The sequence below is a fragment of the Seriola lalandi genome, unplaced genomic scaffold, assembly GCF_002814215.2.
Source record: "Seriola lalandi dorsalis isolate HSWRI2012SDOR001 ecotype SW California unplaced genomic scaffold, Sedor1 jcf7180002054563, whole genome shotgun sequence".
Taxonomy (NCBI): Eukaryota; Metazoa; Chordata; class Actinopteri; order Carangiformes; family Carangidae; genus Seriola; species Seriola lalandi.
Window position 1 is genome coordinate 434,044 of NW_019525116.1, and position 14,273 is coordinate 448,316.

The window sequence follows — 14,273 nt, forward strand, 5'->3', positions numbered from 1 at the left end:
AAAAGTAATTTGTCCAAATATCCATGTACAACAGTAAATATGTCAAAATATGTTTTCCTTTACATAAATGAAAAGCCTAAGACGTGTGGCTTCTTTAACAAGAGTCTTTATTGAAAACGAACAGGTGCAGGGTCCAGATCAGGCAATGCTGCCAGCATTTGAGGCAATCCTGGGCCACAGGTCAGCGCACTCTTTGGCCACTGGGCCTGTGATGGCTGAACCTGCAGAGACAGAAGAAGAAGTTAATTCAGTCGGGCCTGACTCTACAAAGCACTAGCTAATTAAAAGCAACAGTGTTTCCCCAACCACAGAATTCCCATAAATATATTGACCAACTCTCGCTCCCTGTGTCAAACACACTGACAATGGACCCGTCTGTCATAGAAATCCCACTTGGCTTCTGAACTAGATGTTAAAAAGGTGTCTCATCACTGATTGAGATAAGTCAGCTACAGTGTATCGCTGCCATCTCACCCACAGTGATGAGCTCAATCTTCCCTTCTTCGACAACTCACCCAGCCACTGAGCAGACAACGCAAGTGCTTTTAGAAGGGGGAATATGTTCCTAAAAAACTATTACCTCTGCCATGAACTATGAGAGGAAAGTGAAATAAGTCTGTAACTGCAGTGATAAAAATGTCTGGTGGGTGTAATGAAAACAGGCAAGTTTTAATTATCACCTCGTGGTTGTCTGCCTCCGCAACTCAGACTAGTTTCAGATTACATCCCTGTTTATACAATCATAAAATATTAACCATTTATGTGAAATTTGTCATAATTGCTATGTGTGCTATGTGTGAGGTCACACTGACCCTTTGACGACCAAAATCTAATCATTTCATCTTTGAGTCTTCTTTGAATGTTTGTGCCGAATTTGAAAAAAATTAAAAAGGCGTTACTGAGATATAATGGGATGTAAGGACGTATAACCTGAAAATAATATGCCACCGACTGACTGTCGCCAGCACGGAGGCTTTATAAAAAAAAAAACAAAACAAAACAAAAAAAAACTTTGAAGCCTACTCAACACACACCTACAAACCAGAACAGCACTGGTGAGAGTGAGAGAGTTCAGCAACAGCTTTGTTATTGAGGCAATGAGAATCAGTGAAACTAAACCACTTCACACCCCGAGGGGCTGAAGGAGCCATGCTGTTCAGCCAGTTCATGCACATACAGCTAATAATTCCTGAAATTGACTGAATTACTGAGCCCAACATCTAAAATGCCTCTAGAGAAATATCTACCTCACTGCTATCAATTCTGTGCTTGAGGTCAGTACCAATACATGAGCTATTTGTACAGTGACTATGACTGAAAGAAGCTAGCGGAGCATCCAAACAAACCAACCTTTCATTTCTCCTTTGTTGTTTACTATGACACCCGCATTGTCTTCAAAGTAAAGAAACACGCCATCTTTTCGCCGATACGACTTCCGCTGCCGTATCACCACCGCAGGATGCACTGTGGAGAGAGGGGCGGGGTTAATCCAAGTTCATTCAAGCCTCTGAGTTATTCAGTGTTCTGCCCATAAATCTGTAAATGAGATGGACTGTCCTTCTCATCTTCTTCAAACTCAGCTCATACGGAGTTAACAGATGAAGACATCCTATGTTTTCTCTCTTATGATTTTTCAAACAGTTTCAATGCAAACACACACCGGAGCACAAACAAACACAACAGTGGTTCATTTGACAATTAATACACTAGCCTCAACCTCTTTACCGCAACACTACAGTAACTTGCAGACAGACTCACCCTTCTTCCTGAGCTCTGGCTTGCCTTTCTTGACTGTGGCCATGACCATGTCACCCACTCCAGCTGCAGGCAGACGGTTCAGACGTCCCTTGATGCCCTTGACAGAGATGATGTACAGGTTCTTGGCTCCTGAGGAGGGAGAAAACCAACAGAAGAAAAGGACAGCATGTGAGAACAGCCGTTAAACAGAAAACTGGGACTAATGTTTCTGAACATCTTTCTCTCTTTTTCAGCTTGTCTCATCACTGATTGAGATAAGTCAGCTACAGTGTATCGCTGCCATCTCACCCACAGTGATGAGCTCAATCTTCCCTTCTTCGACAACTCACCCAGCCACTGAGCAGACAACGCAAGTGCTTTTAGAAGGGGTAGAACCGGGAACAGGTTCAATAAGATACAAACCATACAGCGCAGCAGCATTAATCAAAACCATCAATATAATAATAAAAAATTTAATCCCTTTGAAATAACAGTATCAACAACTGCCTGCTAATTTAACAGCCTAGAACTGTTTTAACCACATCACACTATAATTATACAATTTGAACTAACTTTACCTGTTGAGATAACAGGGGTCAAATATTTTATGTGGGTCAACAGTGATGACCGCACAAACACCTGTATTAGTTTTCAGTGTATGAGCATCACAACAGGTGAAATGAAAGTGTGCTTCTATATGTTGTTAACGGTGTGTTCAGAATTTAAAGTTCTGTAGTTTTCAAAACATTTAAAATATTAATCTCAATATTTCCAAATGACCAGACCTCTTCAGGAACCATGTAAGAAGAATGGTTACAAATTTTCAGACAATTCACTTGTGTTTTCTCGCCGAGACTAAGACGCCACACTCACACGTGCACAGTAAACAGGAAACTACATCCAGGAGCAAGTTTAACTGAAAAGTTAGCAGCAGCTTGGCGTACAGACAGGTAACAATGCTCTGTCCAAAAGGTACATCTACCAGGACATCTGAAGCTCACCAGTTACAATGTTTCATCTCATTTGTTTGATGCACACTCAAAAAGGAGGCGTTAACAACATTTCACTGTTTTTTACGAGGGCTTATGTGCCCAACTATTTCTTGGTCTCGTGTCTCTGCTGACTAACTGGCAACCAGTAACTCACCAGTACTACATATTTAACATACAGACATGAACTTGGTATCGATCTTCTCAAAGTCACAGCAAGGAACCAAATTAACTTAATTTCCCAAGATAACTATTAGTCATTGCTTAAACACACCTCCTCTGCCTGCTGTAACTACACACTACCTTCCCTGCACATTTCTGTCTATAAGAATTCATGTGCAGTGTATTTAACAATAACAAAAATCTAGTGCACAGACTTCCTCAATAGACAGTAAAACAGGTTGGATGAGGCATACCTGTGTTGTCGGCGCAGTTGATCACTGCTCCCACTGGGAGACCCAGTGAGATGCGGAACTTGGCTCCAGACGAACCACCACGTCCTGTGGGAAGAAGAAAATACAATATCAGTTCTGCCAACAGTACTTCCAGGGATATAGGTCAGGGCATGAACCTGTGATTTGCCTCAAGGAAATGGAGATAATCATGTTAAATTGTGCATTATCTCAACACACGATGGAATAAAAATAATTTATATCAGTAAACCTGCAGAAAAAGGGTTTTAACTGTTCTGCAACTACATAGGTAACCGATTCCAGTGCAAATCTCACACCTATTTCTAAAACAGACTTCAATAATTCAGAGGAGTGACAGAGTAATCGACTCACTACAGTATCTTAGTCAGCTGGCTGAGAAAACCTGCCAAAAATTACAATCCATTAACTATAGGGCTTGTTTTACCAATGTTGTTTTGAATGCCCCACAGTTTGATCAGTGTGAAGAATTACGCAAGGATTGATCTACCCTGCATCTGTTACTACACTTCACACTATTGGGAAAAAACCCTTTGAAAATTCTTCCAGCGATTAACCCTTATACGAGTTGATTTACAATACACAACACGCTGCCATTTCATCCACTTCCAGGTCCATAAATATCCATTTGCTTACACTTATAGGGCAACATCATTTACAATGTATACAGAGGTTCATAAGAAACGTTAAACTGAATGACATTATTTGTTCAAATCTCTTTGGCTAACGCAGTTAAGTCAGAAAAAAAAAAATCTCACTGTGACCACAATTTCAAGTTAGTAACACCGATATCCATTAATCACCTTCAACAGAATGGTACCGGCTCAGCTTAGCTAGTCCAGATAGCTCAGGCACCACAGATCCATTTCACCTCAGAAAACCAGAACAGCACCTATCGTTTGATTAGTTAAAAAGTGCAACATGATGCTGCACGAGTAAGAGCCCGACCAGGGACTGAGTGCTAATTAGCTTCAGTTAGCTGCCCGGCACACAGCACATCTCCTGCACTACATATTTGCACGTAACAATGTGTGTTTTCCTATTAGGATGTTCCTTGTTTATAAATCAAACAAACACACGAATAATTAACCTGATTGAATTTAACAGCGGGCAGCAAATTCTCGGCCTCTAGCTTGAACTTCATGCCTACATGGCGCTGACAGCGAAACATGGCTTCCACCAACTAGCTAACGAAAATGCCATCGTAAAAAAAATACTTCAAATGATTTCATAAATTGAAACCTAATCAAACAAATATAATGTATTCCCCACTCTATATCATATAAGCAACATTATAAGATCTGGTGTGGCGTAAAAACAGCAGATGAATGTGGATTTTACAAGCCGGGTCTCATACCTCTCTTAGACATTGCTGCAGGAGGGAAAGAGGAAGGTGGAGAAAGGAATTGTGGGATATAAAGTTGAGCGGAACTCCATCCGGGTCATGGCGCGGAGAAGAGCTGCGTTCAGTGACTGTCGGAAACACTAACATTTAACGTATTTTTCCATTGACTTTAGGCAGAATTCTTATGTGAAGATTTTACGACGTTACCACTAATAGTCTCTGATTTCCCCCATTCCTTATTTCAGTTACTCTTAAAAATCCGATCAATACACTGTGATATTTGAATGTAGACATCATTCAGTGTTGCATTAAACTCACAGTATGTAACTTCTGCCGTTAGGCGTCTCTCAATGGAAACACTGAAACAACAGAACATTTGTATTATGAATGTAAATTTTCTAGTGCTTTTTGGGAAGACTTTCATTAAAAAGTTATTTCCTAAATTTGACCGTTTCTCTAAATTAACAAAACAAAATGTGATCTTTGTCATTTAAAAAAAAAAACAAACAAGAATACATGACTTGGCAATAAACACAGTGATCATACTTGGGAAATTTCTTCTACACAAGAGTAGATTCTTGAATACACAACAGAATTTCAACAGTTTTCACAAGTAGTTATGTCATTACTTTACTGAAATTGGTGGAGAGGAAGAGTGCGTTGAGGCAGCTTGGTAGAGGAATTTCAATTTTTATAACTATTTATTTACTATTACTTACAATTTGAAAGGTAGAGATAGAGCTGATTTTACCAGGTGATCACGTTTTAGAATTATGAGTGACTATTATGAACAGCATGTTTTGGGCTGAGACAGAACTGTTGATAAAAGATACAGCAGAGAGATAATTTAACAGTACCATTTCTCATCTTGTCCCAAAATTCCTTATTTTACTTGAGGGTCACTTTACTTACTTGACATTGCGTCATGGCTTCTTTCTTTGGGTATAATAATTGGAATTTATTAGTTCAGGTGTCTGTGTTAAGATAGAAGACTGGTGGATTTGAATACTTATCTTTCAATTTACTCAACAAATAGAGACATGGCTCTTTTAAGGCAACACCATACAATACAAATCAATTTTGGTCTGACTCAGATCACAAAACTCTGCATAGTCAAAATGAATTTGAAGACGATACCAGAACAAGATGACCATAAAAAACATGCTTACAAAAGGTGGGAATCCACTCAGGGTCTGTTAAAGGAAAAATATTACTCTTCAGGCAAGCAGCACATTATATAATGTACATGATTAGCCATATTAACTAACCTTAAGAAGTGGGGAGATACATTGTCACGCTAGCATTTGCTGATGGTGCAGTGGTGTGGCACAGGGGTGTGGCACAGGGGTCTATCCTTGGTCCGTTACTTTTTACATTACACATAAATCTCCTGTGGCTCTGTTCCTCTGCAGCTCTTTGGTCTGTTCTCCTCTCTGTGGAAAAAAGAAAAAAAGAAAAAACAATATGGACTCTAGAATCAGCTAAAGTGAAGGTTTATTAAAACTTTTGGAACAAACACTTTATTTTCCAACACAACGCCAGAGTTACGCAGCGCTGCAAACATCTTTGGCTGAGCTCAACACCGCAGTTACACAATGTCAGTCCTCATTTCAAGAGAATTTTTAACATCTTGGCATTAAAACAATCTGATGTCATGAGATCAAACTTACATAAATGAGAATATAACAAAAAGTCTGTCAGTCATAGGCACATTGTGAGTAGACTGCATTCAGAATACATACTGTACATACATCAGAGTGATCGGTAGCGCCTGTGTGTGTGTGTGTGTGTGTGTGTGTGTGTGTGTGTGTGTGTGTGTGTGTGTGTGTGTGTGAGTTCTCCCAAGCTGCAAATAGGGGAACTTTGTTGCACATATGATACAGTATGTTAAAAGTGAAAGTAAAATATTTACAAGATGAAAATGTTCCAAAAATATAAAGTATATGCAGTGCAAAATCTGAGTGAAATTATGAAAATAGAAATATAGGCAGTATATAACAAATTACAAAAGACGGCGCTGCAACTCTATGACATAAAAAATAATTTATACAGATAAAGTGATTCCGAGCTGTAAACTGTCTCCACTTTCTACCAGAATCTACTTTGCGTCTTAAGTGTGAAATTTTACAATCATCAAATAACTGGCCGACAAAACTTTGAAGAAACTGCAAAACACTGGTTATCATCTGTATTTCTCTTATCAAATAATCCAATGAAACCGAAACTGAATGTCTACTACTAACAAGTATCATGTTTTTTTTATCTAAAGCCTGATATATCTTCTTCCTCTGAGTCATAGAGCTTTACTGTTTCCAAAAAGTATTATAAACACATCAGTGAACCACACTGTTGTTCCCTCATCGACATGAACACACACACACACACACACACACACACACACTGTAGTTTATTTTGACTGTCTCACACACACCATCCTGCTGCCTCACTAACACTCACTACGGCACCAAATGTAGATTAATACGCTGCTTAAGATAGTCCCAAAAAATGTTTTATACACATGTATGTCCTCCTCTTTGATAAAATCTACAGTGAGCAGCTGTTTGAGAAAAAAGCTGAACCTTTTTCATTTAAAATGAAACTATATATAAAAAAAAGGTATTTCTAAAGAATGACTTTGCTGAGAGTCAAAGTATTGAATACAGACAAACATCCTTCCATTGTTGCTTTGGATCTAAACATGGAATTTGTTAGCAATGACTAAAACACAGAATATTATTTCTGACCTTATTCTTTAATCCAGAACTGTCGGTAATGACTTGTAGGTTGTTGAGGCGAACCAGAACCAGTTTCCCTGGAACCAGAATCTTAACTCTAAGACGATCTTATCCCACAGACTTAAAATGAGGTTATGGCCATTTTAGCCTTAAGATGCTTTTGGGAAAACGGTGCTCAGCTCATTTGGCACATTTTCAGTCAGTTTGAAGGGGGCGGCCAATCCCGTAAGATCTGTTTAGTGTTGTTCAGATCATTGTTCTAGTTTTATGAACCACGACTTGACTGTTGTGGTTCAGTCTCCCAGCAGCAGCAGACAGCTGTTTCCATCAAACAGGCTCTGATACAGCTACTATCCACTACCTGCAGACAGACACAGTCAGAGAGCAGCTGGGGAACATAGTGGAGCATTTGACAGCTAAAGAGCCAGACATTTCTCTCAGGAAGAGGTGAACTTACCAGACACTGAATGGATTGGCTCTTTCCTACATCTCCAGTTTTATGACTCCCTATACTCCATCACATCCTTCCTTAACTAAAAAATCTTTTTGGGGGTAGAGCTTCTGTTGCTCACTGAGCTCCCCTTGTTTGCAACACACCATTTTTCAAGCAGATACTTAAACCTGTCGTAACAAGAAAAAGCAGGTGTGTTACTAATAATGATAACGATGTCAGCTGAATGGCATGCAGCTGTGTTTTTAATGTTTTCAATTACACCTGCGCTTCTCCTGCTATGACGAGTCAAAATGTGTGAATGCTGTGATAAAGGTCAACAAACGGTACAGTTTTTCAAATCCAGACTTAAATCTGTTTTCCCCGTTTCAAATTCAGATTCTGCCTGTGTGTGTGTGTGTGTGTGTGTGTGTGTGTGTGTATGTAGGTATGAGGTCTTATAGTTTTGTGTCTGATGTTATATTTTAACCTGTGAAGTGTGTTAACTTATGTGATGTGCAATTTAAATCTACTGAAGATGGCCAGTGAGAAAAGGAGAGTGAATACTGGACTAAGATTCATCAGGGGTACACAAACACAACTCCAATGGGATAACATTGCTCTCTCTCTGTGTTACTGAGAAACTAATTGCTGACTCATTGTCTTATTAGCTTCATAAGGCGATATGCTGAGTTTAAAGCTTGTTTTGCTGCCCCCAAGTGGCTAAAAGATCTTCTTTTTTTTTACACCTTTAAACCTGTATTATTTTTATGGTCCAACCTCCTGTCACCATGAGTAACACCTCTCATATTATACATGGCAGTAATATGAGCATATGGCAGTGTAAACATGAATCTTACATGGTCATAGATTATCCAGGGCCAATGCTGCCAATGAAAAGTCATGATAAAATTGTAGTTCTAAGGTGACAAAGGCGAATTTGGCACATTTACCCTATAAAAAGCCTTTATTTACACCCCTCCATATTTACAGAACAGTCACTTCTCTGTTGTGTGGCTTTTCATGTGAAGCCTCACATAAGTCTTTCGGTGGAAGCCTTTCCCGCAGACCTCACAGCGGTGTGGTTTCTCCCCGGTGTGCGTGCTGCTGTGCTGCTTCAGAGTGGAGTGGTCGCTGAAACACCGACCGCAGACGTTGCACAGGTACGGCTTCTCGCCCGTGTGCGTCCTGATGTGTCGCATCATGTTGTGTCGGCAGTTGAAGGATTTCCCACACTCGCTGCAGAGAAACGGCTTCTCCCCCGTGTGGATCCTCATGTGCATCTCCAGGTTCCCCTGACTGTCGAAACACTTGCCGCACACTTCACAAACCTTCCCGTTTTTGTGAGTTTTCAGGTGAAGTTTTAAGTTTTCCTCTGAATCGAAATGTGTCCCACAGACGCCGCAGAGGTCTGTGGCGTGACTTTTGGCGTGATTAACCAGGGAAACCATGGAGTGGAACATTTTCCCGCACACTTCACATATAGTCCGGCTCTGCTGCTTCTTTAGTGACGAAGTTTTGATCTTCTTCTCGCTGTCGTTGCCGCTTTCATTCTCGTTTGCGGACGTACTATTTGGGTCGAGGTTCTTCTTGTGCAAATGAACCTGCAGGTGGCGTTTCAACGTAGAGTAGTCATTGAAGCATTTGCCACAGACGGAGCAGGGATACGGCTTTTCCCCTGTGTGGATCCTGATGTGTCGCATCATGTTGTGACGACAGTTGAAGGATTTTCCGCACTCGCTGCAGTTGAACGGTTTCTCTCCCGTGTGGACCCTCATGTGCGTCTCCAAAGAGCTGGACGCCCCGAAACATTTCCCACAAATGCTGCAGATTTCAGCCTTCACGTGTGTTTTCACATGAACTTTAAATTTCTCCTCCGTCTCGAAATGTTCCCCGCAGACACCGCACACGTCCTTGGGGTGAACTTCCATGTGATTCACCAAAGAGACGTTGGCGTGGAAGGCTTTCCCGCAGACTTTACAGCAGATTCGTGATTTATTCTTTTTTGTCGGATGCAGTTTTGGGGCCATCGGTAGACGAGCATCCTTCTTCTTCCATTTGTCCTTGACGTCGCTGTCGTCGCTGTCGTCGCTCTGAGACCCAATGCTGCCCCTCCACTCCTCGTCACTCTCGTCGTGGTCGGTTGCGGAACAGCTGGAGGAAGCCCCGTCGTCGCCCTCCACCTTCGTCTGTTCCTGCTCAGCTGAGGTGCTCGGCAGAGGATCCCCTCCTCCTCCTTTAGTACTCTGATAACTGGGATGAAGCTGGTCGAGCTCACTCTTCACGTACGGAGGCGTGAAGATGATCCTGATGGTGTTGTCTTCCTCCAGCTCCTGAAGCTGCTCCTGCTCATGGCTACTGGGATGCTCCTCCTGGTTTTTCTCTGTCTGTGGAGGCTCCTGGTCATCCTGGTCCAGACCAGAGCTCCAGTCCGGCTCACACTGCACCTCCTGCTGCTGCTGATCGGAGGGGAAATCCTCGTCCCAGACAGACAGAGCCAGCTGTGGTTGGTCTGCAGGGAAAAAAAGGAAAAATTACTTTCATTATTACTTCATCATTATTCACATGTGAAAAATATTCTGTAGAAATAAAGTGTTAAGAATAAATAGAAAGTCAATCAGAACAGTGTGTGTGTGTGTGTGTGTGTGAGAAAGCTATAATTTATAATCTGATTACAGCCAGCAGGAATCGTTGATCTCTTACACAGCTACAACAATTATTTTACATTTCTTATTCACATTTTTATCATATTTCTTTTTTCTATTTCTCATTTTTCACACGAGTCTATTAGGACGACCTTATGAACATGTCTCACTGCATTTCAATGCACATAGCACATGCAAAATAAACCGTTCAATCTTGCTGAAATTGCTTGTTTTGTCAAGCTAATAGTCCAAAAATCTAAACAAGGAAATATGTTTCATTCTGGCTATGAAAACAGTTTGAATTGTTTCATTTCTACTTCCAACATGAGTCGGAAATAATACTGACCCCGATATAACACTGTGCAGTGATTTTCACAATCCAGAAACATTCAGGTTTATGCCATGATGCTTCTTACTAGAATATAAAAATGGCTTTGGCCTTTTAATATCTGGTTTGAGACTGAAGTTTTAAAACTTTCAGATCTTTTGAAACTTGACTGACAGACGTGCTGTGCTATTACTGATTAGATGCTCCCTGCAACCTGATTAACATGATCAAAATATCTAATTAACCTTGAACTGGAAATTATTTATGCCACGTTTTGATCACAATCCAAGCAAATAAATAAATACAAGCAAGACTAAACTCAAATCACTTGACCACATATATTTTGACTTTTGACTGATACTGTATAGAGTGGTTTGATAGAGTAAAACTGATTTATTATGTTCTGCAAAGAAAAGATAAAGGAATGTTTTTCATCTTTTGCACCTTCATATGCACAGTCTTTGGCTTTCACCTGTTCCTTTACAACATTAAACCTGAAGAATGTCACTAAGACAATGTAATGTTTTTTAACCTATAGGATAACACTGTCGGTTTAAGTTGTGAAAATTTACTTTTGCCATTTGATTTGGATTAAATTTTAGATTCGGCACTGGACACAAATGTCAACCGAAACTTGTTTCTATATATTTGTGGTTGATAAACGCTGACTATTGCCTACAATCTTCTGTCATTAAAATAAGTTAACGCTGTGTGACCGCTGACGGTGACCAGGTAAAATAATTTAACTTTTTATAAACGTATAGCAGCTTGGTAAATCTTTTTTTTTTGCCGAATATAAAAGTATACATTTGCAATCAACAATAAAACTTAAATCAGGGCATATCACGTTTATAGATTTGCCGATAAACAACCAAACATTGCATTTCTAGATATTTCAATGGAGTTTGGCGTCTTGGGGTCTTTCCCATTAGGCAGGTATCATCTTACCCCGGAAGGGCCTGGTTAATATGAGGCATGGTAATGAACCTGCTTTAGCTTTCATCAAATTTAGCCATTTATGATATTCTCGTGTTGATGGGAAACTGAGGGCCTAGCCAAGAAAAGTAAAGTCACTAAACATTTCTGACACCGCTTAATTTTCAGCAGGAAAGTGGGCGTTAACGGGACTCGTGATGATAGCGGCTCAGGACATAGTCAGAGCCTGGCATACTACCAGACATGGCGAAAGACCGAAGACATGCCAACGATTCACAAACCTGAGTGTTTGTTTATCTTTATTTCTGGTTTTGAAACTGTCTGCAGCATCCTGCGCTGCCGGCGGATCTCCCGTTTGGAGAGCAGGATCTCCTCCTCATAGCCCGCGATGGTTTTTTTAACCGCCTCGAAGATCTCCTCGGCGGCCGCGGACAGCCGCTCGTTAACGAGGACTCTGAGCACCTGGATGCTGGACATGATGCGGGCGGACACTCGGCTGCGTCAACAGATACGGATCTCTCATCACTTTAAACGCTGTTATTGTTGTGGAAACGGCGACTCCACATGCAACGTTTCTCAAGTGTCGAGTTAGCGCCTGTGTCCACCTGGCATGAAACATTTCCTGTCAAAGTACTATTCTTTTCAAAATAAAAGCGACACTTCTAGAATAGTAGGGGATTAAAAAAAAAACCTGACTTTGCATCTTCTGCATAAATGATTAATTATTAAAAATAAAAATATAAAAAACTACAACTCTGGCTTAATGGATACTGCAGTGTTTCACTTCAAAAAATTAGGAACTCCTTTATGGAGATTTTAGACGGGGAGAAATTTATTAAAGCCTTTTTGCCTTGAAGTATACTTGTCACGTGCGCGCGTACCGGTCACTCTTACTTCATTTATGTAATTTTGTTTTAATTTTTATGTTAAATAATGTATGACTTTCCATTAGGTAGTTACTACAACAAATTATTTTATATGCATATCTTATTCCTTTACATCTGCTCCACCTCTGCTCTCCTTTCGTCCTCTTTTCTTCAATCCTGTCTGTCAACACATTTTAATCTCCTGCGTGAACAGATTTACAATCAGGGAGTAAACGTGTAATCTGTTAATATAAAACACCTTCCACATATACAAAAAATAAATTTGTAAACTCACACAAATATCTTGCAAATATAAAACTGATCTGCAAATAAACTAACAAATTCCACAAATAAAAATATATCTGTGAATACATTCAATTACTTTACTTATAAATGAAAAGCATTTGTGGACAGACATTTGTGAAGCAAAGAAGAATTTTCTATTTGTGATGCGAGAAAGCATTTGCATGAATGAAAATCAACTTGTATCACTAGGTCACTTTAAACACTGGAATTGACTTTAAAGTCTAGTGTAATCCATTTTCAAGTTTACACGATCATCTTAATTAAAGTCCCCAACAGGCTTCTACAATGACTTAAATATTTATAATTTTAGCCTGTTATTTTTCTGCACCAGATGCTTTGAGGATGGAACACTTTATCATAATCATGGATTCTGCATTTAAAGGAGAATCCAACCCTCTTAAGAATTCACTTTTCTTATTCTCGTGCCCCAGAACAGATTGGTGAATATTTGTGAACATGCAGCACTCTCCTCTAAAATTAGAAACCAAAGGAAAAACCTTAAAATGTGTAATGTCATCCCAGTTTGCTTTATAATAAATTAATGGGTCTCTGACACTGTAAGGCCATGAAATGTTCGTCTAATTTCTCACACCAAAATTAATGTTTTACATCTTAATCCTTATGTCCAATTTCAAATCTGGATGAGACCTGTTAGGAGGTACACTACACAGCTACTGTAGATCATGGGGTTAGTGAGGAAACATTTCTCACAGTGGCGCAAAGCTTTTCAGTAGCCTGACTGATGAAAACAAGCCTTTGGCTTTTTTAGAATATGACATTTGCAAGTTTATACTTCCAGAGTCCGTTTTTCTACTGTATTCGTTTATCATTTGCTCTTAATTTGGGGGGGGGGGGGTCCAATTAAAAAGTGCATTTAACATTTTCATTTGTCACACATTTAATCGATGTTTTAATGGATTACACAACTGTTGACACAGAACAAAGTCAGTGCCCTTCTGTTGTCTGTGGAGGATTTGAGGATTCTCTGTGACATTTAAGCCTTTTATTTAGTTAAAATTGCTTTCAAATGAATTAACTGTATGTTTATGAATGTTGTGATTATTACCTATTAGTATTTTGAACTTCATACACAGCTGCTGTTGGACTTTTACCTTCACTTCCCGCTGCAGTTCGTGGATTTCAGCTGCATCTTATGAATTTTGAACCTTCCTTAACGGACGCCATGTTTGCTGGTTCACTCTTTCCTTTCCTGTGTCAATGAGAGAAAGCGGCAAAACTACCCACAACACCGGGTTTCTCGGTCCAGTCTCGGCCGAGTCATATGAATAACAGCATTAGAAAAGTAAACTGTGGAACCATCGATGAGGGGAACATGGATGTAGGCCTATTATCAGACATATTAGGTTGAAATAATACAACCACGGTGGGGAACACCTGGGGAAGGGAAGAAACCGGAAGAAACCGAGCAGAGGGGAGCTCTGCCCTGTTATACACTGCCCTCTTGCGGTGACTGGAAAGAGTTAGCACCATTTCGGATTTAAATACGGACAGCTAAAACATGATG

The 14,273-nt window shown here is 40.0% G+C and overlaps 2 protein-coding genes across 2 annotated transcripts; both read right to left on the minus strand.

Moving 5' to 3' along the window:
- Window positions 1-90: 90 nt before the first annotated feature.
- Window positions 91-4,625, minus strand: rpl23 (ribosomal protein L23). The gene is made up of 5 exons (XM_023416356.2): window positions 4,515-4,625; window positions 3,143-3,226; window positions 1,759-1,887; window positions 1,351-1,464; window positions 91-221 (listed from the first exon to the last, which is right to left on the minus strand). The coding sequence occupies exons 1-5, from the start codon at window positions 4,525-4,527 to the stop codon at window positions 139-141; spliced, it is 423 nt and encodes a 140-aa protein (XP_023272124.1). The 5' UTR covers window positions 4,528-4,625; the 3' UTR covers window positions 91-138.
- A 1,354-nt stretch (window positions 4,626-5,979) lies between these two features.
- On the minus strand, window positions 5,980-12,195 carry LOC111662449 (uncharacterized). The gene is made up of 2 exons (XM_023416305.2): window positions 11,858-12,195; window positions 5,980-10,179 (listed from the first exon to the last, which is right to left on the minus strand). Exons 1-2 carry the CDS (start codon window positions 12,051-12,053, stop codon window positions 8,666-8,668), a joined length of 1,710 nt encoding a protein of 569 aa, XP_023272073.1. The 5' UTR covers window positions 12,054-12,195; the 3' UTR covers window positions 5,980-8,665.
- Window positions 12,196-14,273: the final 2,078 nt, after the last annotated feature.